Source organism: Rhea americana, unplaced genomic scaffold, assembly GCF_003343005.1.
Source record: "Rhea americana isolate MKP2758 unplaced genomic scaffold, rheAme1 scaffold_61, whole genome shotgun sequence".
NCBI classification, from domain to species: domain Eukaryota; kingdom Metazoa; phylum Chordata; class Aves; order Rheiformes; family Rheidae; genus Rhea; species Rhea americana.
Window position 1 is genome coordinate 129,161 of NW_028186768.1, and position 24,579 is coordinate 153,739.

At 43.9% G+C, this 24,579-nt stretch overlaps 1 protein-coding gene across 1 annotated transcript in view; it reads right to left on the reverse strand.

Moving 5' to 3' along the window:
• EEIG1 (estrogen-induced osteoclastogenesis regulator 1) overlaps window positions 1–24,579 on the reverse strand; it is a 39,325-nt gene that overhangs the window by 9,199 nt on the left and 5,547 nt on the right. The window contains exons 3-7 of the mRNA XM_085320129.1: window positions 8,068–8,188; window positions 7,703–7,732; window positions 3,806–3,922; window positions 3,239–3,285; window positions 173–327 (exon numbers count right to left, since the gene is read on the reverse strand). Of these exons, the coding sequence (XP_085176255.1) occupies window positions 173–327; window positions 3,239–3,285; window positions 3,806–3,922; window positions 7,703–7,732; window positions 8,068–8,188 (470 nt within the window). The remainder of the gene's footprint in view (window positions 1–172; window positions 328–3,238; window positions 3,286–3,805; window positions 3,923–7,702; window positions 7,733–8,067; window positions 8,189–24,579) is intronic.

The following is a 24,579-nucleotide window of genomic DNA, read 5'->3' on the forward strand; positions in this document are numbered from 1 at the left end:
TAGATGGTTTTGTTTTTCTTAATCTTTTTTAATGAGTAAAGGAGTTAGGCAGGGCGGGGGGGGGGGACACGGAAAATTAAAGAATTTCTGTGTTTGCAGTTGCTGGGGAAAAACAAAACAGAGTCCAGGGACAGCCAAGCATTGCATGAGCCTCCAGGATGGGCAATCATACCAGAGCTAAGAATGGTAGGTCTTGGCTTGGTCTGACGGAGAGAGCCAATAGTGGCTGAACTGCTGTTGCTGCTTGTGGTYCCCTCACCCTTACAGGTCAGCTGCAGGGTGGAGTCCTGTCCCGGTATGGTGATGGATTTAGCAGTGGAAGGAGGCCTGTAATCAAAAGTGAAGAACGTTATAAACAAGTAGGTAGGGACTGGGAATCACCCTACCACACTGGCACTTTCACTGGGGCCTATAAAGAGGATCCCCCCACACTCCCACCGGCACCCTGCCCTTCGGGAGGCAGGAGGAGAGCCTGCAGGTTCTGCAGCTGGCCATGATATTTGCTGTTGCTTTCCTACATGCAAAGTTTGGATCTTCTCTACCTCATAATGCATCTGGATGACCAAGTTGGCATTTTAGAGGAAAAGCAAGTCTCCAAGGTAAATGAAGGCAAAAAGGGTCCTCCAATAATTTATACAAGACCACAAGCTCTTAGCCTCTTAGACTGCAGAATCCTCAAGAAAAAAACATCAAGAGCTGCCCTCCCACAGCACGTTCCAGTAGACTCACAAACAGGAACTGATTTGCTTTTGTCTAACTCTAAATTCCAGCACTCTTTCATTACACCTTTCTGACTTAGATCAAATGAGCCTTTTATCCCAGCAACTTCAACATACTCATAAAAGTATTTTTACAATGATCAAATAACATTTCCATTTTTCAGCTGGAGATTAAACTCCCTTTCAGTGAGACTAAAGTATTTTTCCAGCTGTCAAAATTATTTTTTCTGGTTATTCTGCATGCTCTCAACATCCCTTTGTAAATGCTGACTCCAGGATAGAACTGCAAGCGCCTGGAACTCCCTCCCTTCCTCCAGAAGTGTTTTTGGGTAGAAGCCATGGCATGTGCAGTGTGGCAAAGTTAATATTCCTGCTGGAACCCTAACTTTCCTGTAGCCTGAAGTCTAAACTGCAACTAACTGATTATACTACGCTTTTTAAGTGAAGAGCAAGAAAGAAAAACTTTTATTTGTCTCACTTGGAGCTGAGGTGAATGAAAGAAGATGCTACATTAGAGGATCTTTCAGTATTTTGAGAGAAAGAACACAGTGCTAAAAACATTTCATATGGGCAGCAAAACTGCTGTAAAGGTTTCAGGAAACCCACAGCAYGCCTTCCACAGGGAAAAAAGCTCCCTAATCATATTATCAGTGATTTACATGCAGCTGGGTACTTTAGGGGCTTTGCTTCACAGGTTAATAAGGCACTTCCAGTCTTAAGCAAACYGCTCCTGCAGCAGCTGCCAGAGAAGCCTGTGTGTCTGTCGGGGCAGGCAAACAGATTGCTCTCCCCAACTGCACGATACCCRTGAAAAGGGTCATTAGAGCGCTGCAGAAAGTAAGTGCTCAGGGAGCACAATCTGGACCGACTTTCCAGCACAGTTTAATTCCTGCCTAATGCTCTAAGGAGTGTCATTTTGCAAAAGCCCTACTGATCAGCGGCTATTCTACGCGCAAACATTCAACTTTTAGATATATGCACACCATCAACATATAAAGAAAAGATGAGGATGACTACAAAAAAATCCAGGAAGAAAATACAGAGGTTTGACTTTCAGACTGACCCTACTTATATTAAATTGATATTTACATTCAATGTAATATAACTTTCAGGCRCTTCGTATGTGGAAATTTCTTTCAYAGTGAAAGTGCACCAGGTATTTATTATTTACTGTCAGACATAGTAACCTAAATCTAAAACATCTGTTWCTGTTACCAACTTACGGTTTAAGATATTCAAACCTTTCTTATTAAACTTCCTTCTGAAGCAGAAATTTTTCAGAATTAGATGACACTGCATTTAGGCTTTGAAAGTCTCAAAGTGCTGCGGCACTATGGAAAGTCATTCACAAAATAAATTGAGTTAAGAATTAAAGTGGACAAATTATCTTGCATTCTTATTAAGCAATGCTATTTAAGCTAGCTCCTAAAATTAGACCTTTTAGTACAGAACATTGCTGCTACAAGAAATGACCTTAAGGTAAAGCTTTCTTCCTTTATACTGTTCTAAATCAATGCAAAATGTTTTTATTTGTACACGGCAATCTTGCTGTATATAGTCCAGTTTATAGCACACTATGGCAGACTGGCTCGGACTGCAAAATTTTGCTACTTTACACATAAAGGTTCATTTTGCTAGTATATCTGTTAGCTGATTCCCTAACAACTCCTAAAGCAACAAAACCCCTTCATAGCTTAAATGCATTTACTCTTTCTTATAGCGACGCTTTAAAATAAAATTACAGGATTGCAGTTTCTCTACTAATTAATACAAATTGTGAGCCCAGGTCCCTATAGAAGAAACGAGGAATTAAAATGTTTCAGTGTTGCAGTATTTTTTCTGCTGTTTTGATTCAACATTTTATCTTGTATGATATTATTACACAAATGCTGAAATGTATCTGTTTCTAAAACTTTTTCTTCCCTGACCTTTTCCTTCTCCAAGGTCACCCAAGTTTTGTCACCGACCAACCTCAGAACTATGAGAGTTTCCACCACTGATTTAAAACACTGGGGTTTGTTATCAACGCCCATTAGTTTCCAAATCTTAACTGACACAAGCACGACTGTTTCCTTCCCAGTCCTTTGACAGAATCCAAGGGATTGGGAAATCATATTTAAGGGTAAAAAAGAGGTATGAAAAATACTTTTTCCTCCACCTCATATAGCAGTAGTTAAAACTGACAYACAATTTAGTAGACCTTTGCAGGTGACCCCTCACATCTAACATCTGTAGATGTTATCACTGATTCAGACACTCAGGCCCCCCAACCCTGTAGCAGACACTTCCTTTTCACAGCTAGGTAAACCAGAGCAGAGAACACGAACAAAGCAATTGCACAGTCTGGCTATGCTACTCTGGCTGATTCAGCAATCGAACCAGTTTCAAGACTTTCCCGGTACTTCTGAATCCTAGGGACATTTTTTCCCCACTTCCCAGCAATTAGTCTCCAACAAAGATCTGCAAAGGAAAGAGGTGTCCCAATCTCCCCAGAACAGGACGAGCACCTAGAAACTCACGTTTTGAAGCAGGGGTCTCCTGAGAGCAGGGACATCCCGATCGTGACCTAGAGAGAAGGGACAAGGCAGGTCATTAGCCACGCTGCAGCAGGTTTCTCACTTCACCACGGCCAGGAGATCAAGGTCTACGTGGAGAGATTAGGAAGACCTAATTCYGCTCTCTCAAAAAAACAAACAAACAAAAAAMCCCCACCCAAACAAACAACTTTGTGGATTTAGYAAGATACTTCCCCTCTCTGTCCCAAGCACTGGCATCACTAACTCCTTGTTGCAGCAGTGGGAAAGCAGCCTGCAAGCCTAAGAATGCGCTTCAGACCTTTTTCTCTGTTCACACTTTCCTTGATGAAAAAGTGCTATTGAGGGTCACCAATACACACACCAAAATACCAAGGATAATGGGAAACTTCCCAAATCAGACTAGCAGCATAAAATCAAACTGTTTTGTGGCCGAGAAGTCCCACATTGGTATATAACAGGATTTTCTTTCAGGCCTAGCACTGCATTCTGGCAACAATCTTTCTGAGTTCAACAGTAGGATTCCTGCTGTGGCAGTACTGACTGCTGTACCTTTAGGATAGAGTTGTCTTGTCGGGTGTTCTTTGTATCATATCCTTCCAGCAAACAGCAACGGACAGTGGATCCAGAGCCCGCAAATTCTGCCAGATTTAGATCAGCAAAGCCCAGCTGTAGCCAAGAAAATAATGGYGAGGGGAGAAGGAAAAAATAAAATAAAATCACTCAACAGAAAAATAGTGTGTGTCACACAGACCAAAGGGAAACAGCATATCTGTGAGGTCAGGCAGAAGCATGAACCTGCACAAGCTGCCACACAGTTGTGGTTACAAGGATCTCTWATACTTGAGGATTGGAAAGACCACACTTAATCCTGAGTCAGGTGAACATTCAGAAGCCTGCAGGAAGCCCCGTGMGGAGGAAGGAAACGCAGCTGTAGCTCTGGCCAGGACAGTGTTAACCGTCCTGCAGCCATTGCATAACCAAGGACATGGAAGGCACTAGGTCAATGATGTGGAAAAAACAGAATCACATATGCAAACATAAGGCAGTCTTTGTATCGGGCCATCCCAGAATGCTCTGGAGCATGTGAACCAGGAGACGAACGGATATTGCTGCAGCTGACAGTGACCCTGTCCCGAGAAGCAAAACACAGACGTTCAGGACAGCAATTTGGAAGTCAGTCCAGGTGTGGCGATTCAGTTGTACAACTCCAGAGCCACGCAGCAGGGCACGGGGTTGTCCTGTTATCCCACAGGGCAGCTGCTGGGCTGGGGTACTCCTGCAGCAGAGATTTCTCAACATCTGGAGGATCTAACAAGCAAGTGGGACGTTTGAGAGGCAGAAAGGAAGAGAAATCTTTGGACAGATTTAGCTGGGGGCTTTTTCCTCTAACAAAACAAAGGAACCAAGTACATGAAAATGCAAGACAAAATTGAGTAGGGAAGAGGAGAGAAAGTTGGTGATGACAGGCAAATCCAAAGAGGTTATTGATGCTTCAGCAGTAAAGATGAGTACAATGAAGAGTAGTTTTCTTTCTCTGATTCCTTTTCTCACAGAATAAATCACAGCTTCTTTCACTCAGAGCTGTTGTGAGAAAGGTCAGTTGTCTCATCTAATTGGATCAGAAAGAGATTCTGTACCTAGATTTGACCAAACAGTCTGGAAAAAACACAGAAAGCTCGTATCGCTTCTACACACAGGTCAGCTTCCATGAAAACGTCGAGAAAACATAAGGGAGGCAAAAAACCCTCTGAGTTAGCTGTTGTATTGTGCGTGACAGTACATTTGTTTTACCCTGGTGTGACACCTGGATGATAAAACTGAACTGTGAGCCTCAGTCAGCAAGCACAGCCCTGAGGAAATGTGGTGCTCGGTCAACCGTGTGAGCTGATCGGGAATTACAACACAAACCACAGGCTCACATATCAACTCTGGCTTCTATTGCTCCAAAGCAAAAGTCTAAACCATAGCCAGGGCATKCCTGCACTAGATAAATGATAAAATAAAGTGGTAAAGTGGGGGAGGAAGGAACATTTCTTCAACAGAAAAAGGAAGGAAAAAAAACCCACCCTAACTTAACTCCCTCTTTTCTCCCTACTTCAAAATTCCCTTAACTCAAGCTTTTTCCAGTCTTTGCTGTAGTTGTTCCACAATCTCATAGTAACTCTTCTAAGCCAAGGGCCACATTGCTTGCTGAAAATTCATCAATAGAAGAAAAACAGTGATTATTATTATTTATTTTTATCTTTCAAAGAAAGATAGGGCAGGAAAGCTCAGAGCGACCCGCAATGCTAGTGTGACTTCAGTGTGACAGAGTTGGAAGGCAGTGGGAACACGACATGACCACATCAGCAGAGCAACATGGCATAGGAGCAGCCCAGATCCAACTGCCGCTTCCTCTGCCAAAGCGCTAACACACTCCAAGGCCTCCTCCGTAAGAAGGTGGAGATCAGAAGACAGTGTGGGAGAAGGCTGCAATGACCTACACGGCATGCTGAGGTCAGAAGCTTTTTTCAGGAAGCAGACTCCCAGTAGATGGAGGAAGGATCCCTTAACAAAAGGATGTTTTCAGATGTAACCTTTCAGAATAGTTTCCTCAGTTTTCCAGCCAGCTGATGGTGTTTTCTTCCGGCTCGGGGAAAAAGTTTCTRCTTTATCAGTTCTTCCTGTTGGCTCCCGCTCTATAACCTCTGACACTGAAGTGACATTAACGTCAAACTGAAAGGTGAGTAAGTCTATGGAAATTCAACTTCTAGACAGGCACAAACAGCCTTGCACACAAACAGCTAAATGACTCTTAGTCCTTGCTAGAGAGGGATCAGAGAGGCCATTCACAAGTTGCATTTTCCTCAACATCTACTACCATAATTAGAGGTGATTTTAATTGAATGAGTATAGCTTAAAAAGGTGAGGACTTACTGTTTAGGAATGGAAAGACAGATCCACATTAAAGCATGAACACACAATGTCAACTTCTGCTAGAAACACTAGGAATACCAAGTAACTTGATTCTGCGATGAAGACCTGTCTGGAAAAGGATTTGGGCGAGTCTGGTCCAGATGCCAAGACTACAATGCATAGTCACCCCCTCTGCAATGACATCCCTGGTCTCTGAGCTGCCAAAATGCTCAGATGCTCTTCTGTTGAATTCTAGGAGAATTTACCTGTCTAGAAGGAGCTGTGGAAAGATACTAAAGGACTACTGCATCCAAGTGAGCTGTTCCACCTCTTAACAGGAGACCAAGCAAGATATCAGCCCAGGACAAGACAATTACTTGAGTTTTGGCCTCTAACTCTGGGTTGGAGCAACTACATTTTTTTTAAATGCCACTAAATTCAACTGGAGACTGAGTAAAATTGAAGTAGGTTAGAGCACTGCCTGAATAATAGCTCAGGTTAACTCCACTGTGAAGACGTGCCTTTGGGCTTCTTTAAATTCTGCATTTCTAAATATTGTGGGAAGTTTCAGGATAGACAGTAGAGGAGGAATGAGCTGATGCATTTATTCTGTCTCACAGGCACGTCTCTTCTTCCAGCTATGCTGCTCCCTTACTGGGCTGGCAGCTCTGCAGAATGGAGGAATAACCCCCGACTTAGTGTGAATTTAGTGAAAGAGAAGCCCCAGAGACCCATGTCCTAATTATCCACAGAAAAGGAACAGTGTGGGCAGCAACACTGCCCTCAACCCAGACAGTACGACAGTACGCAGGACCCCGCAAAGCCTGTTACATCCATGGCCTCAGGAACGATACTGCTTAGAAGAAATTCTTAGAAGCCTGTGTCTGATCCGAACGTCTGTTTATCTGAAACTAGCATCAGCAATWCATTTTCAAATAAGTGTGGTTACAGGCTTTGCACAAGCTCAGCTTTTACGCTAACACTGTCTCCTGTTCCAGAGGAGGAGAGAGGGTAGAATCCAACTCATTGTCTGTCACGTGGCGTGAACAAGAGAATAGAGGAAGAAGGAATAACATCCCTGCTTATCAATTTGTTTTTGCCTTGAGGTCCCCTGTGCTTTGGAAGGCAATGATTTCCGCAGCAAATTCCTGCTTGTGCTCACAATGCAGCGAGGTACCTACCACAGCTGCTTACCGTGTTCCAGAGAAGAGAATTGTAGTCAGTATTTCTTTATTAGCTAAGGGTGGCCAGAAGCCAGAGAGTTCACATCTGACTCAGAACTTCCCCAAAGTCTGAGGACACGCAGATCATTTTCCCAACCCCCTTCTCAAATCCACATCCAGTGCAATCTGGATCCTATCCCAGCAAGTCAATTTTTTTTAGACAATCACTTAACTCAGGCTTAAACTGAAAATGTTTCTCCAGGCTGTTTCAGACAGCAATCATGCTGCTTTCTGACCATTCAACCATTGGTTTCTAACAGACATAAAGCACTAGCAAAACACAAGACTGATCATCACTCTGCCACATTTGCCCTTTCTTTGCTCTTACCTTGGAGTAGGTTTTTCCGCCCTTCAGCTCCTATAACGGGAGACAAAACAAACAGGAAAAGAAGTTATTATATGTGCTTGGGAAACAGCGGGAAAGTCATTAATCAATACTGGAATTTGCTCTCAAGATTTCACAAACCTCTCTCTCAAGGGTACCACGGCCCTGGTCCCTCCCACCCTCCACCAAACATCTTTGCTGGGGAGAGAGGCTGCAAGCACTCCTTTCAGTTTACACCCTAGCCCAAACAATCTTCCTTCCTACCACTGTTTATGCAAATTTTGTCACAAAAAAGGAACTAGAAACTAATGCCAATACAGACATTGTCAGGTGGCAGTGCCTGCCAGAAACAGAAGCTAGATGCTCACCTTTCGGACAGATACTCGGCAGATGCAGGGGTCCAGGAGCCCTGTGGCTGGGTTGGCACTCATTTTACACACGAAGGTGAATTTCTTTTTCCAGCGGACACAGTTTTCCTGAACTTCTTCTCTATGGGAATTCAAGAAAACACAGCCCTCAAAAAAGGTACAAAGTCAAAGCAATCCCAGCTATTAAAGTGTGTGTTTCTTTCTTTCTTTTTCTTTTTTTTTTTTTTAATGACTGGCAACCTGGTCTGCAAAGATCCTTTCGCAACATAACTCACTGCACGCCACCTGAAACTGCACCACAGAGTGTTATGGCACTAGCAAGCAATTTCACTAGTCAATGTAGATAAAAATTCTATTTAGGTTRCAGGCTAGACTAATCACCTCATCAACATTTACCTTTAAAGCTCTCACAAGCTCTTCAACTTTTCCTGCTTAACTGGTTTAGCTCAATTTATTGTCCGGTAGGGACAGAGCCAAACTTCATTAGTGAACTGGGCTGCAAGTTCTCAAGCTTATCTTCCTACAACAATGTGCCAGTTTTGTACGGCCTTTTGTACAGCAAGCATGCTATCTGTCCCGGACTGCTTGTCCTTTCTAGGCAGTCATTGTGCTCCTTACGCTGGGAGCGAGCCAATGCSAACTGCCAGCTCCAAGGAGGATAAAAACGCACGTGGAAGTGCTCTTAGGCACAAGCAGACAAGGACCCTGAAGACTGTGCTTCAAACAGTGCAAGTGTTTCAGATTGTGACTGCAAAAGAAACTGTGTTGGGCAGAGAAAATGTGATTTTCCTTACATAGCCTCTCACTAGTCTACCCCAGTGAGCCAAGAAACGTATGAACTAAGTGTAGTTTGAAACAGCGAAGAGAAAAGAGTGAGGCCTCCTGAGTGCAAGAGCTGCTGCAGGTACAGTTTTCGCTTCTGCAAAGCCCTCAGAGGAAGCTGAATTTAGCCTTGCAAAGCAGGAGGGTTCAAACAAGCATGGAGAGGAGGTGTGGGGGCTTTCCACAAGGCTCTCATTACCGACTGATCCTCTGCAGGCAAGGAAGCCCAGCCTGATCCATTTATAGCTCAGATCTTGGCCCTGAGCCAATTAAGATCTCCAAATAATGAGGCTGGGAGAGCAAATGCAGTGCTATCGACAGCTATTAGCTAGGGAGTTTGCATATCACTCTTACCTTGTCTCTTGGCACAGGACAAAGGAGCAAGGGCACCAGATAAACTCTTTTTTAGTAGGGAGAGGGAAACTTCCCAAACCTATGAGACACAGGCACAGCAGCAAGATACAGAGACTGGTGGCGAGGGGAAGAAAGATCAGTCTTAATATTGCTTCAGCCCTGTTCTGGGAAGGAAGGAACAGAAACCAGGGCACAGCCCAGCAGTCATTTCTGTAATCTTGCGATGACTGTAACACGACACAAGATACCAGGGACTGGATCTCAATCCAGGTCCCCCTTCTAGCCCTCTGATCTACTTCTGTGGGACGTGAATATGCTGGCTAAGGTAAACGCGGCAGAGAACGAGAAAAAGAGTAGCTGACAAATAGCTACAAGGCATAATCCTCTGTAACGCTGATCATCCCCACCTAAAACATGGAAAACAGAAGGCAGCAATTGCCTCCAGGCAGTAAACTTAAACTCCTTTCATATAGAGCTAAGGCTAAGTTATTGAAAAGTTAGGTATCTAAGTGCAGGGGCAAAGGGCAGGAACACCCTTGAATCTGGGGTTAATTCAAGATAAGATCTGGTCCTCATTCCTCCACTCAACTCATTGCAACACCTGCAGACAGAAGACACACTTCCAGAAGGATTAAAAAGGCTTTGTCTATAATAAAATATTCATTAACCCAGCCTACCCAGTTAAATTTCAGATATGTTAAACTCGACATAGCAGTAATCAGGAATGGAAGGAAATTTCAGAGACAGATGAAATAGAATCCATCAGATCAGAARAATGCTTGCAAACAGGTATATGCTTCAGAAACGCAGGGAACATATCTTAGATGCAAAAAATACTGAACATTTCAGCAGCAGAGTCTTCTCCTTTCCTCTGAAAAGGACCTGCTATCCTGCAGAGAGCCAGGCCAATGCTAATTTTGCTGAAGTTATGCCAGAACTTCAAATTGAATCTTGGAAGGCGGCTAGAACTGCATGATCTTCGAGTCGGTACAGGTACAATAGCCTATTGCTACAAATCTAGTTCACAAACATGTTTAGGAGCTCTAACGCCTGTCACAAGATAACGTTTAAGTGACTAAGCTTTAGCACAATACAATTCACACTCCTGAACAAAAAAAGCCACATGCTCACGGCTCCCCACAGCTGCTTAGTTCATTAGATCTGCAAGAACTGCTCCAATGTTTGAGTTTCCTTACTCATGATTTCTCTTGCATTACAACGCAACTATGATTAAGCATCTGCTGGTTTGCTGTTAAGTCCAATGAAAGCAAATTACTTCAAAATGTGGTAAGAAGTACTGATTAGTGATAAAGAGCTCCTTCACAGCTAATTTGTTGTTAGCATAAGCTCTGCTAGCAGACATTCTGCTTGTCATTRCGAAGGCATGTTGGCCCTCCAACGCTTCTCCTGCACACACTGCACTGCGCAGGCGATYAGGAAAGACACAGGAGAAGGATTTCGGGGGGAATCGTCACAGAGTACCGCGGACAAGACCCAGGCCTGCAGGTGCATGCATAGCCTGGGGCCTTGCATGCCTTCTGCACAGGACAGAAAGTTTACAAGATAAAATTCAGAGCTGCTTTCCAGTCACAAGCCTCTTCTTTCAACACTTTTTTTTTTTTAATTAGTTTATTTTAGAGGTAGGGGTCAGGTCCATATCATCAGACAAGCAAGTGACAGCACTACTGTTTCAAGCTAAACTCTTAAAAAAATGTATCAGTTCCACATTTCCTAAAGATGGCAGGCGGGAAGGCAACGGGCTTCGAGTGGGCTTTGTCTATCCGCCTCCCATCAAGCTATCGTTAGGTCGGTAATCAGAGAACACATAAACCCCCCCAGAAACAACCAAAAAAACGTAGCCTCAGATGAGAAGCAGTTTCATCCTCTGATGTACAGTCAGGAACCACCTCACAGAAGCTAACCAAATACAAGAAGTGTGGTGACGGATGCATTGAGAGAGGCGTTTCCTTCCATCTTAATCACAAGGCACCTAAAAGCAAAGCAGAAACTATCGGCTTAAAACCAGAAGTGTCTAATTTTAAATTTTACTCTGTATTTAAGGAGCCAGGAATAGATCAGACTGATGCCTCATACTAGGTGCCAACTCAACAGGTCTTCAGAAGTTTTATTTTAAAAAGCTGTCTGTACCATTCTGCCAGAAGTCTGAACTCCTGCCAAGCTAAGCTTTGCCCCCTTCTGACTAAAGACTTATCCAAAGCTGTGTAATTACTCTCCCAGGCCTAAATATACCACCTCAAAACAAACCAGTCCAAGCTTGCATCAGTTTTTGTGAAAAGTGGAATTCCAGATAAAGCTTTTTGGGGGACTTCAAATCCTTCGGCTCTCCAGCAGCTGCCTACAAGCCCCCGACTAGCCAGAAGGGACAGTTGGCTGCGTCCTCCTAGCTACCACCCTCCCCTTCACGAGGGCCTACACAAGGTGTTTCGCCATAGGGTGGCATGGATCTACACATGGGAAGCATGCACGGCAACAGCCCACTGGTTTATCTACCTTTATATCCCAATACAGAAGCAACGGCATACTTTGGGAAAGCTACAGGGCCTCTTTGGGCTCAGACCTTACACGTATTCTTGCTGCAGCTCTGGAGTTGGCAGGAGCGAAGCAACAGATTTCACGGAAGAGGCGTTTACCGACCGATTTCCATGCCACGGACAGAGCAGCACTGTTACGTTCATAGTTAGCTTTGTGGCTTTCTGCAAGTTAGCTAAAACCAACACGGAGGAAACACTTTTAGAAAAAGGCCATATATAAAATACATGCCGTTTTTGACTAGTGTGGGTCTCTGTCCTATGTAAAGCCTAGCAGGTGAAACATTAGAAGCCCAGACAGATTAAACCTTCTGTTTACAGACACACAATCTGCTGAAATATTTTTGCCCTGTTGAAACATTTAGAAAAGCAGATGTTTCACTTTTACTTTATGGCAGTAGTGATAATAAAAGCCACTTAGAAGTATAAAACTTYATAAAAAGGCCATACGCTTACCAGRAAAACAAAGACAACCAAAAATAGTTTTCTAATGCCAAACGTTTCAGTAGAGCAATGTGTTCCAGTCTGATGTTTCACATGCAGGAGCAGATGTGGGAAAAATCTCAGGCTGAATTAGATAGGGTACAGACAAACAAACGCAAAGAGCTTTTTACTCAGGTTCCYTCCTCCTCATTTACAGTAAGGGCAAGGGACATGCGTTACTATTTCTGATGCCAAATCCACATACTCGCTGTCACCCCCCACTTGCTAAGATGTGGATCTGGGTCAGATCCTTCAAGCAGAACTAATCCTCCCCTTGCTCGTAGCAGATGGTATTCTCCACTCTCCTTGCTGCTTCACCACTTCATTCAGGAGGGCAACATCACTGAAGAAACATCTTGATCCGATAAGGCACGAGAAAGGTAACGACGCCGTTGTAAAAAGGCCATGGAGCTAAGCTGCAACTCAGACTCATTTAAGCGCAGTGGACTGAGAAGGGATCTTCGGCGGCACTGACACGCTCCAGCAGCCGTCAGTCTTTGGGGGAGGAAGGTAAAAGAGCAACCTCAGTGCCGGCACTCCACGAGCATTCCCCAGAACCACRGGGAAAGAGCGCGGGAGGCATCAGGAGACTGCAGCAAGGGCAAAATCACCCATCTCCCGCAGCATTTCTTTACCCTTGTACCTTGGCTCTGCTTTCAGCTGCAGAGAAAGATACCTCTAAGGCTCCTAACCGACTCCTGAGCACTTCCAGAGGCTGAATTAGAAGAGGAACTCTAACCCTCCCTTCGCTAGGAGTTATGCTCCAGACAAACTCAGTCAGGTGGTAACTATTTTAGCCAGGTTATCTAGTTCAAAGCTGTAGAGTAAGAGAGACTTTTGGTAAGGCCCATGAACAACCCCAGAAAAACCTGTTTTGAATCTGACTTCTAAGTCAGTAACCAGCATTCCCACAGCTGCATTTGTCACACTCCAACACATACACCAGCCTACAAAACCAGCAGGTCCCCCTACAAAAAGGGGGCCCAATCTCTATCTATAAAGCACAGAAAATATCAAGGTAAATGAAAATATATGTAAYAGAAAGTCAGCCTTCATCTAGCCATTGGTTGGTTTAGAGTTATTATCCAAAAGCTGTAGGTACACTCAAATAGTGAGCTTAGGACAGTGCACTTAACTCCAGCACAGGTATTATTAAAGGAAACTGCAGCTCTGAGGCTTTGCTATCCAGATGCCTTGCACAGAAATGGAAGGTGGAGGAGAAAAACAAACAAACAAAAAAACACCCCAGCAAACAAGATACACGATCAGCATTGTGGGAATATACTACACCAGTAAAGGCTAGCACTGCCCTATCTTTACCTGTTGTCAAGCTCAAGCATGCCAAAYGCAGGTAGAAAGTGAAAGCAAACAAGACGCAGCAACCAGGTGGGGCAATGGGAAATTCAGTGGAAATATATCCCAGGAATGAGACATATGACACCATATCCATTGGGGAACACTGTATATGTTAGTAAAAAGCAGCTGAATATACAATGCTTTGAAATCCAACGATGGTTTAACATCTGGAGGTGTGCAAGCCCCTTGATGGCAAGTTGATTACATGGAGAGACTCTGTCGTTCCTGACCAGAAGGAATAGAAAGGACAGCTACTAACTCTCAACAATAAAGTTGCTCTGTTTTGACCAGGCTTACATCACTTACCAGAACAACAGCCAACCCAAATAGCTGAATGGCCCCCTCCCTCTGCAAACAACCCTGTATTCTCCAGCTGACAAGCGCTGCTTGTTGTGTAGCAGACATTAGCAGTTATGATGGAAAAATGGCTCAGAGACAGATGATGTAAACTGTGTTACTAAGAGAACTAAGCAAGCCTTTGTCATTTGAAACAAGTCTTATTTGGATGTTTCAYTGCAACTGTTTTGAGCAAGAGCTAGTAAGGTCTCCACATCCACCACCTACTCGCAAAGTTCACCCGTGCATCCCCGTAAAACCCCCGTTGATGAACCATGGTAGATGAGCCTACCTATTCACATCCGTGTCTAAGCCGGAGCTTACACCTATCCACTTAGTTCTTCATTTGTCCCAGAGCCAAGCTATGGATAGGCTCTCTAAATGCTGAATGAAGTGYGTTTTTGGGGGAGCAAGGTGAGCTCTAACAGGGGCTTCATCAACAGTTGCTCATTTCTGCCCTTCTCCAGGACATGGACAAACATCCACTTCCCAGGCAGTTTGGTGGCCTTTAAGGGGGGAAGGAATGAGAGAACAGGRAAGGATAGTGCACGGGGGAAAGTCAGCACAGGAAAGCAGATTTCACTTATATAGTTAATAGAACCACTTGAATAATCCCTGTTTTCGTGGATTTGTCCACTCTCCAGTCAAAAGGGTTAACAGCAACTGGACAGGAAAGAAAACGTTAATGGAAGAATTTTCAACTACAGTTGAGATACCAAGGTAAGAAGTGGTCAAGACTGTTTCACTAGAAAACAAGACAGTGCCAAAGATCTGAAAGGCAGGTGAGGAAAGAACTGGAGCAAAACCCAGCAAAGCTAGCATGAAATAAAAATATGATACAAAGAACAGTTTAGAAGGCCTCCTAAAATATAAGCTGGCATCTAATAGGTAAACGACTGACTTTTTCTGGAAATGAGATTGAGGCCATAAGATGCCTACTTCCAAAGCAGCACAGCTTTTGAACTGCACATTACAGTTCCCTCCAAGGTGGTGATCAATTTTGATAAAGGTCCCCTAACACAGGTCAGGCAGTTATAATACCCACTGGGGAACTGGGGTAGCAGTCAATCACCAGGAGAAAACTCTGCAGCATAAGCACTCTTAGCTGTACGGTTAACAGCTTCTTTGACAGGCAGCGCTTCAGTTATGCCTGGCCTCCAGTCACATGCATCCAGACATGTGTCTTTTATAAATGACAGCTATGAAACCCTATACCTCATGTGGAACGTCCCATAGGCAAAAGCTTTCCAGTACAGTATATCTGATATACTCCAACTCACTGTACAGGGGAGGCACGCTGTCCAGCACATCCAGGCCTTCTAAAACCTTAGGCCAGAGGTGTGTATTTTAGAAAAAGACTATTTTCAACCACTCATGGTATCCAAAACTTAAAACCTCCAAACRTGAAATATGCTAAGAGAAATACTACTAGAAACAACACGTTATTAAAAAAACAGCAAGTAGCCAATTACTGAACACTACAGAACAATCTGCATAATGAAAAACAGTGCCAAATGATGAAAAAAGAAAAGTCGCAGAATAACGGACCTTTAAAACTTAAGCTATAGAACAAATCAGATGAGTTTTGGAAGGGCAAGCAAGGGTGGAGTAGGGAGAAGGCAAGGGGAAAATATTCTAACAGACTGARCTACACTGCAATAAAGGATGTATACATGGCACTTTACAGACACGACATGCACAAAAGACTCAGTCCGCTCTGAAGTGTTCATAACTTACACATTGTCACTTGAAGCAAAGAAGAAAAGTCGGACCCCAGGGAAACAGCGACAAGAAGGGACTGTAACAGTGAATACTGTGCAATACATCTACTGTTACATACCGTGCTGAAGACGGACCAACACGAAGGCACACATATCCAAGGACTTCTTGCCACATCTATGCAGCACAAGTTCTTTTTGGTCAGAGGCCAGGGATGCGTGCCAGGAACAAAAACATCACAARCAGAGAAGAATCAAACTCAAAAGTGCAAAAGGAAGGAGTAACTGGATGGATGACTCAGCTATTGAAATAYGAGTCGGTAATAACGTGTATATTGAACACTGAAAGACGCATTTGCTTTTTCTGAACTCTGATCATGTACTGAATCACCACGCCAACTCCTACTCCTATTGTTCGGATAGACTAAGTTGGAGCTGGATTAGCCAAGAAAGAACCATGTGCCAGGCTGCCAAAACCCATCACTAGCACTTTTCTTCTCATAAGCAAATTCACAAGGATTTTGGGTAGACAAGGAGCAACAACAGATCTGCATTGCAGATTTCACTGGGTCTGCCCAGGTCAGGCATAAGCTACGACACGCAGGTTATTGTGTTCTGGCGCTGCATTCTCCAGTCTGTCTAGGAAGCGTTATTCCTGTCGCTCCTGTGGCTGCTTTGTGCTGCAGCAGACTGGCTGATTTACAACTCACGTYGCCTAAATTCTGAAGAACTTGCCTAATTCCAGGCTGAAAAAAGATCTTTCAGACCTGATTTCCCCAACTGTGACCACTGAACAATCCAATTGTGCTCTGTGTACAAAATAGGCATGTTAACAGTTTAACTAAGAACAGCTCCTGAACTCTTACCTACGCGTCCAGCCAAGTCAGCCGGAGTCACAGAGGCTTAGCAAACCAAAGTTGAGAGAACTCCACGTGACCAGGGAAAGGAAGGCACAGATGGAGGGGGGATTTAGGCTGATTACCAAGAAAACTGCACAGTAAAACACAAAACAAAAGTCAGGAGGGGAAAATCAACAACAACAAAACCCACAACCCTCCTCCCTAGAGCTCCCGACCTCCCCAGGGCGKATTTGCCCTTGGACACTATTGCAATTTCCCCTGCACCTCTGCAGATAAAGGACATAAAGCTTCAGAAGGTCCAGAGAGCTTCAGAAAATACTCTTGGGTTCTACACAGATGCTTCCAAGAGTAAGGTRGATTAACTCACCATATTTCTGAGGCAAGACATGTTTCCAGAACCTGCCATAGGCTGCAAAGCCTTTTCACTTGTGGCAGAGTGTAGAAGCAAAATGAAGATTCATTGATTATCCACTGCTGATATATTTATAAAATTTTCTTCATCCCAAAAGTGTCAGCTGTCATTCTAAGCAATTCCAGATTTGCCCTTTGCTGTCTAAATTTAAACTCTTAGTGAAAAAAGACAGCAATGTGGAATCTGAAGGGGGAACTCGGATAATATTTGTACTACACAGGGTACGAGAGACGGCTACAATTCCATGATGCAAGAAAGCTGTGTTTGTAAACAAGATGCTCTTATAAAAGAATGTTACCTTYCAAAACAAAACAAACCGAAAAAACACAACACCGCCTACAAGATGAAAACTAGGAAAGACATGGGTCAACTCAATATTCCAGTATTTTGCTGGGACAGTAAATCTGAGAAATGAGAACCATGCAGGGAATTGACATAAGACTAGGAGCAAAATCCTTGACGCAAGTGGCACGTATTTCTACTGGAATTTTTTTGCCAATAAGGGAAATATATGGAACACAAAGACATGCTGAASCCAGATTAGTTAAGTGACATTTTCTGCCAGTATCACCTTGTTTCAAACAGGAGAGTTTGCCAATATAGCTGTACCAGAGAAGCCTTTACAGTGTAAATTAACCCTCATATGAGGCCAAGTTCATTTCTGGAGTGACTTCGTTAATACTGTGCAATGTAACGTCATTGCAATTTGGCTCAAGTATGCTGAAGAGTCCTTTAGTAAATAAGCTGCCTCAAGTTAACCCCAGTGCTAGAAGTAAGCTTAGTTACCCAAGAGGTAACACCCTATTATGCCCAGACATGTTCTACTATGAATCACTCTTACACGGTACACATTTAGACAAAAAACAACACAATAGTGGAGGAGAAAGCCCTTTACACATTAACATCAGCTTTTTCATTCCATTAAGAACACAGGTGTTCCTCGACATCTCCTTTTTTACAGGATTTGTTCAGCTGTACAAACCAGGTCACTGACTTTTGAGGACACAAGGTATGAGCATGTTCTCACAAAACTTCAGGCGCTTTCATTGGTGTCTACTGTGGCTGCAGTTCATCAGCTAAAGGCTATTCTGTAGAAGAGGTCTGCAATTCATGAAAGGCTGCAGAACGTAAAACATGCTGCATCCTTGACTCCTCACCATGTTCGGGCTGATATTTGGACGCTGCCTGCCCTGATTCACTTTCCCATCTCTCTGTTGCCCTGACTCTGGAGTGCGCCAGATCCAGCATTATGTTGCTCCAATATGCAAAGCTGGCAGAAAACCACAAACTGTCTTTTGTCTAAGTTTTCTGTCTGTAACAGTGAAACAGCCAGGTCAGATGCCAAAATGAGGAGGGAAGAGAAAGGGGGACTGAAGGCAGGGAAAGAGGGACTGAGACACAGCACTCAGATTAGCTTTTGCTCCTCTAGAACCACAGCTTCAGAAAAAGAAGTTCTCCAAATAAGGTAATTTCATATATTACATCTTGGTTAACAACAGAACACTGGAGGATTCTGTGTTTTGTTACAGCAGTTTGTGCCGCTTACCCTGTTGGGAGACGTTAGAATAGGCTCCCASTGCTCTACTCCCAGAAGTAGGTTTCTGAGGATAAGAGAGTATTTACCTCCTCCGTGGCTGTCACTACCAACKATATTCAGATACATGTCCTTGATTTGCCACTATTGTGAGCAAGTGACATTGGAGATGAGTGTGAATCAGTTTCTGGAAGAAAGACAACATACAGATTTGTTTTGGAAGAACAGTCAAGCTTACATAAAGAGCAAGAAGAGCCATTGCTATAACCTTACATCAGAAAYCGATCTTAAAGAGAACATTGTTTAAACAGAGGACAACCAACTGCCCCTGGTATAGAGGCAAGAGGGTATTGAACAAAGCAGAAAGGTAGCAAATGTAAAAAATACACAGGAAAATATATTCCTCTACAACACAGATTTTCCCTTGGGGCAATGAGCACTGCAGGCTATTGAGGGCAAAACATGAGCTGATGTTGAATACTTGAAAAGAATTCAACCTTTACACAGATGCAATCACCTAGGGCTACCAATAAAATAAAACACATCAAGCACTCTCAGAAGCCAGGAGAAGAGCTTTCCTGCAGAGAGGTTACTCCATAATTATCTGTAACATGAGCAAGAAGCCTCTCTCTGAAACATTCGTTACTACTTAGGCTGGAAAAAGGACACTGGACTCGACAGGGTTGCAGTGCTCAAGCTCTTGCTTCCTTCTAGTGCAACGGAGCATTAAGAGACCTGGAAAGAGCTCCACATTATAAAAGCCCTACCTTCTTCGCTCATACTCAGAAACACGCAGGCATAAACTACATAATAACACAATGAAGAGGAATTATCAAGAGAAATAGAAGAAGTATGATAAACCACAACCAAACAGGCAACCCCTCTCTCCCCCCAAAACCATGCACGCACCTAAGTGCAACAAAGCAAACCCACTGAAAACCCCAGGAGTGGGTCTCTYCCATAGCGAACCTCAGCTTTGCTGTTTTAAGTACACATAATACCTGACAGAGTCTGACACAAGGTCTTCCCCAAGGCTCCCCTCCCCAAGCCTGCGTTTTTCTGGACAAGTCTTTCCTTCCCCATCTCCTGAACACGAGCACTCTTATTTTGATGACCAATGTTATCCCTCATGGACTGGGAGGGGGAAAAAAAAGTGACTGTACAGAGAACAAGGTGATCAGAAACCTTCAGAGTTAATTTTGGCCACCAAGTTTTGTTCTAGTTACAGTCATGACGTGCAGTTCATGAGGAATGAAGGCTCCAGCTGCAGTGCAAGAGCACCGGTAGGTGAGTGCTAACTGGTSTCTCAGGTGACAGCTGGCTGAGGAAGCTCCTGTTGATCATTAACCCAATATCCATTAGGGAAACATCTTGCAGCAGTCATTTCATGCAAGTTTTATTCCAGAAGCAAAATGGAGGTATGCAACTATCCTAAATTGAAACCCTGAGGCTACACACTTTTTACAAGATTCGCTATTACGGAATCCTTGTTCTGCTTTTCCACTGCAAAGCCAGGCTGGAGCCTAACATTTGGTAAGTTCTGAAAGACACTGAACAAGGCCTTACATCTCACTGTCTACGTTTTGTTCACTGAACGCTAAGAGAAGCGACTTGCCTCATTCAGGCTAACATGCAGCTCTACAAAGGGACAGTCTCAAAATAAAGTTTTCTAGCTTTAGTTTTTGATTTCAGAGAGCACATTTTGGGCTACTTATCAACCACATACAGGGATGATAATCTCTAGGTCTCTAAAGCTGAACTGCTATTTAATGCTACAGCTTTCCAGTCCTGCCAGAACATTACATCCACATACTCCCTTCCTTCCTTCCATGTAAGCAACCTCAGTGCTCTACAGCTTGACAGACTGTTCATTTCTTATTTAGCATGCAGCAGTAAAAGTATTTTTAGCTTCAGTCCCATCTCCTTGTATAACACAGGGCCTTCTTCAAGGCCTCCTCTCACTAATGAAGTACTGATACACTCAGCCAAAGGAAAGGCTTAATCCTGCTTTCTCGCCAGCTCAGCTACTTTGTGTCTGCAGGGAAAGCATCCGTTACACACGGGCTGTATATGCTATAGCTTATACAGAACATCCTGTCGCTTCAACATTTGCCTCCTCCCAACCCTCTAGTCTCTATGCATTTCCTCTTCATCTTCTTCCTCACTCCCATAACCCTGTCCCATTTCCTTCACCTTTTCCTCAGCTCAGCCTTTATCAGTTGAACTACCCAGGAGACTCATGAGAAGCACGTGAAAGCGACATCCATGACGATCAGCAAATTCGAGTGCTGCAGAACAATTCCCTTTCGTGCCCATCAGCAGATTAAAAATGCAACAAACAACAAGGCTGTTCATCCAGTAAACACAGGCACAACTGTTCGCCTAGTGGGAAGAGSCTTTCAAACCCAGGCACTGAAATGAGATGCTGAGTCCCACTGTATGGTACCAGAGAGATCATGACGCCAAGTCAGGAGTTAAGACAGTGATGCGTATCATGCCTCCCAGCAAGTGCACAAAGGAAAAGCATGAATAAACCGAAATAAAAAAGCCTTGTAGCCTGAAGGATCAGCAGCTAGTGCGAGGGTGCAGTAACACATGCAGCCACCTGAAATAACACGGAGCACCTTTACTACATGAAGGTATAGATATGAGGTCACAGGCCCCTGCAAAAGAAACAAGCAGATCCAAATGTTGCTGCAGGACACTCCTAAAGACCTATGGTTTATTATATAAATAGASAAAGCTTCAAAATAATTCCTGACCCACTTCAGAGGAGGCTGCAACCCCAGCTCTGATAGTGTGGAGCTGGTAGCTAGCCCACAGAGGATGCAGAGCATATCCTGTTCGAAAAAGGAGGCCACACACTGAGCCACATCCGTCCATGTCCTTGCACGAACGAGACCCTGTAGTCAAGTGTGTGCACGTGATGGCGAGCGTTGCAAGAGCCCACTACACGCTTGGGAGCATATAGGTGAAAGAGATCTGAGGGAGAAGCTGAAGTCTCTTCCTGAAATACTCAGTAGCAGATGCAAATTCCTGAGGGGAAATCTGTGCCCACCTCATTTATCTAGAAACTGGTACCAGAACAGCTTGCCAGTGGCAACTTATAACCTACTGAAATGCCAACAACAGTGCAGCAAGACCACAGGCTCCCGAAGCCATGCACAGATTCCTCAAAAATACAGCTACCAAGCTAGAGTCAACACTGATGAMTGCTAAGGAACCTGGAGAATAAAACAGCCTGGAGTCCCCCATTTATGCTTTCTCCTGTTATTTCAGAAATAAATACATGTCYTAAAGGGGAGGCAGGAGGGAAGCTCTCCTACCTCCCCTTGCCTCCAGCCGAACGGAGCGCATAGTGCTGCCACGCTATAAAACAAGTAGGCCACTGGGCCCCAGTCTCAAAGTAGAGCACTAATTTCCAGTGAGTAATTTTTCAAGCCAAGGGCTGCTTGGAGTCACACAGATAAGGCTGCTGCTAAGATTAGCTGTCAAATCAATGCTAATTCAGGATCAGCTATGGAGGGGGAAGTTAAAAAACAGACTGTATGTGAATATATTTACTGATGCTGTACACACAGCGTATCAGCCACGGAGCTTTAGATTACAGTTTACGGTCAACACAGCAGTCCCCACCTCAGGAACAGTAGGCGGAACAGGCAGCCGTGGCTACAGCACCTGCAGAGCCTATTCTTCACACAGCCGGATACAGCCCCCAGAGCAGGAAAGTTTTAATGTAATTCTGCCCGTCTTGTGACAGGTTCTAAAGTTGTGACTTGGGACAGGAAGAGGCAAGTCTGACATTAAAACAATCAACCCACTGTGAAGCCTTCTGCTGTCTGGCTCTGCAGGTGTAGCCGCCAGAGCCCAGAAAAGGTGGAAGAAAAGCACTGCAGATGCCCAGCAGCTTAAGACAGTTCCTGCCTGGCAACCACTCTTGCATTGCTCTATCACTTCTGCACTGCATTTTTCCAACACCTTTTACTTACCAGAAGTTAAACCTCATCCAGTGTTCCTGCAGGCCAGCTGCACAGCTGACCTGACCTTATAGAAAACCTTCTTCTCATTTTTGCTGCCTAATTTCTCTCCATGATTTTCACAACACAGATAGTGCAGATATGATATCTTAATATTATCTTGAATTAGGATATGTTTTCTTGCAAATCATTCCTAGAGGCTGCATTCAAATGCCCCCCCACTAACCTCCCTCAGCCCATTCTTGAGGCTGCAGCCAAAAAAGCAAGATTTTAGCATGTGTAATTGAAAGAAGCTGCTCCAGAGCATTAAAGACTCACTCTCTCAATATATATATTTGTAATACATTTATATACAGGGAAGGCCTTCATTTTCAGACATGTTTGCAACAAAAGCTCTTTTAAAAGAAGTTATCAGACCACACCAGCACAAACATGCTCTAGCAGATGACAGAGTGAATGACCCAGTCATTCTAAAACGTGGACTGATAGAGCCCTCGGGAGCTACAATCAAGGTCTGCCCTCTATCACACTTTGCATTATACCAGCTGAGCAAATCAGGCAGCTTTAAAGCTGTACTTATAAGGATGACAAAGCTACTGTTACACAAAAGCTTGCCTAATTCATGTGGAACTATCAGTATGGAGGTGCCTCCCCAAATACCAATATTTTCTTTTGGTTTTCTCGATGCAACTTTACTCAAAACGCATGCAGCGTAGGAAGTGGCCTTTCGCTCTTACTCAATGAAAAGTCATGAGACTAAGTAAGTCAGAACTTTCTCACTCCAGGCTACAGCACTGGAATACTTTGAAGACAGACCACCCTAATCGGGTGAGCTCTCCCCAGATCATGACTCCTCCACTCAAGCCTGCATGCAAACAGCTGCTAAGCTGCAGAAGACAGAGTGACAGACAGAAGACAGTTCAAAATAGAGAGAGTGCCAGGATCATACAACCAAGCTGAAATGCTATACATGCTTGAAAAACATGTTCTAAGGAAATAAAACCCCCAGAGATCAATGGAAACGCTGACTGATTAGGTACATAAGGTTTCTTGCCTTCAGAAGACAACATGGATGATGGCTTGATCCTTGCCAAATGGTCTTTCCTCTACACTCAGCCATGGACTCTCTGAGTACAATCCCTTCCTTCAAATCTAGAAATACCAGAGTGAAACCATTGGCAAGCCAATGGAACATATAGGATGAAATGTCAGAAGTATGCGGATAACACCTGGCTTTCACTTCCTTTACATCACACATAAGCAATACTCTCTGCCAAAACAGCTAAAAAAACAGCCAACATTGAGGTTAAGTACATCTGGCTGTCACTCAGCATTAATTGATATTGTTAGCAAAGGGGAAAAAATTTAAACAAATCTTCCTCTTTTACAATGTCCAAAGACACAAGCTTACGAACTASATCAGCCTCCAGCTTTAGGCACCTTTTAGACATCCACATAGCCACAGAGATTCCACTTCCACCAGCAAGTGGCTAGAAAATTCTTCCTCATCCCATCAGAGAGGCCCGCCTACGCTGATCCACGGATCCGAGCTCTCCAGATGAGGCTATTGTATCATCTCTCTAGGAACAAAGATACACAAACCCTCAGAAAGCTTCAAATTGGTACAAAACGCAGCAGCCCATCTGCTTCACAAAACGGATGCCATGAATACATTACTAGTGCTCTGCGCCTTCTATTTTTAAAGATATTTGGGAGGCACTTGAATTCACTGGTGATTGTGCTATTTAAGTATCTGGATTAATACTTTTCAAGGGCTGTAGTGGTACTTCTCCATGGGAAAATACGGCACCTGTTTGGCCTTCCCATACCTCAGATGCATTTTCAGAACATCGACTCCTGTAACCCAACAGGGGAGCAACAAACTGACAAACAATAGATGTTTTTCATGAGCAACGTATACTGAAACCGCTAAGATAAATCTTATCCTCAGAGGACCCTTCAGAGCAGCAGTAAGATGGAAACTTTAGAAAGAAGAGGGAAAGGAAATTTATGGTTTAAACTGCAGTCACTAAAATACCGATGGTCTTGTGCAAGGCCTAAACGCAGCAAGCGTGTGTGTGTGCGGAAAAGACAGACGGAGGGGAGGGGGG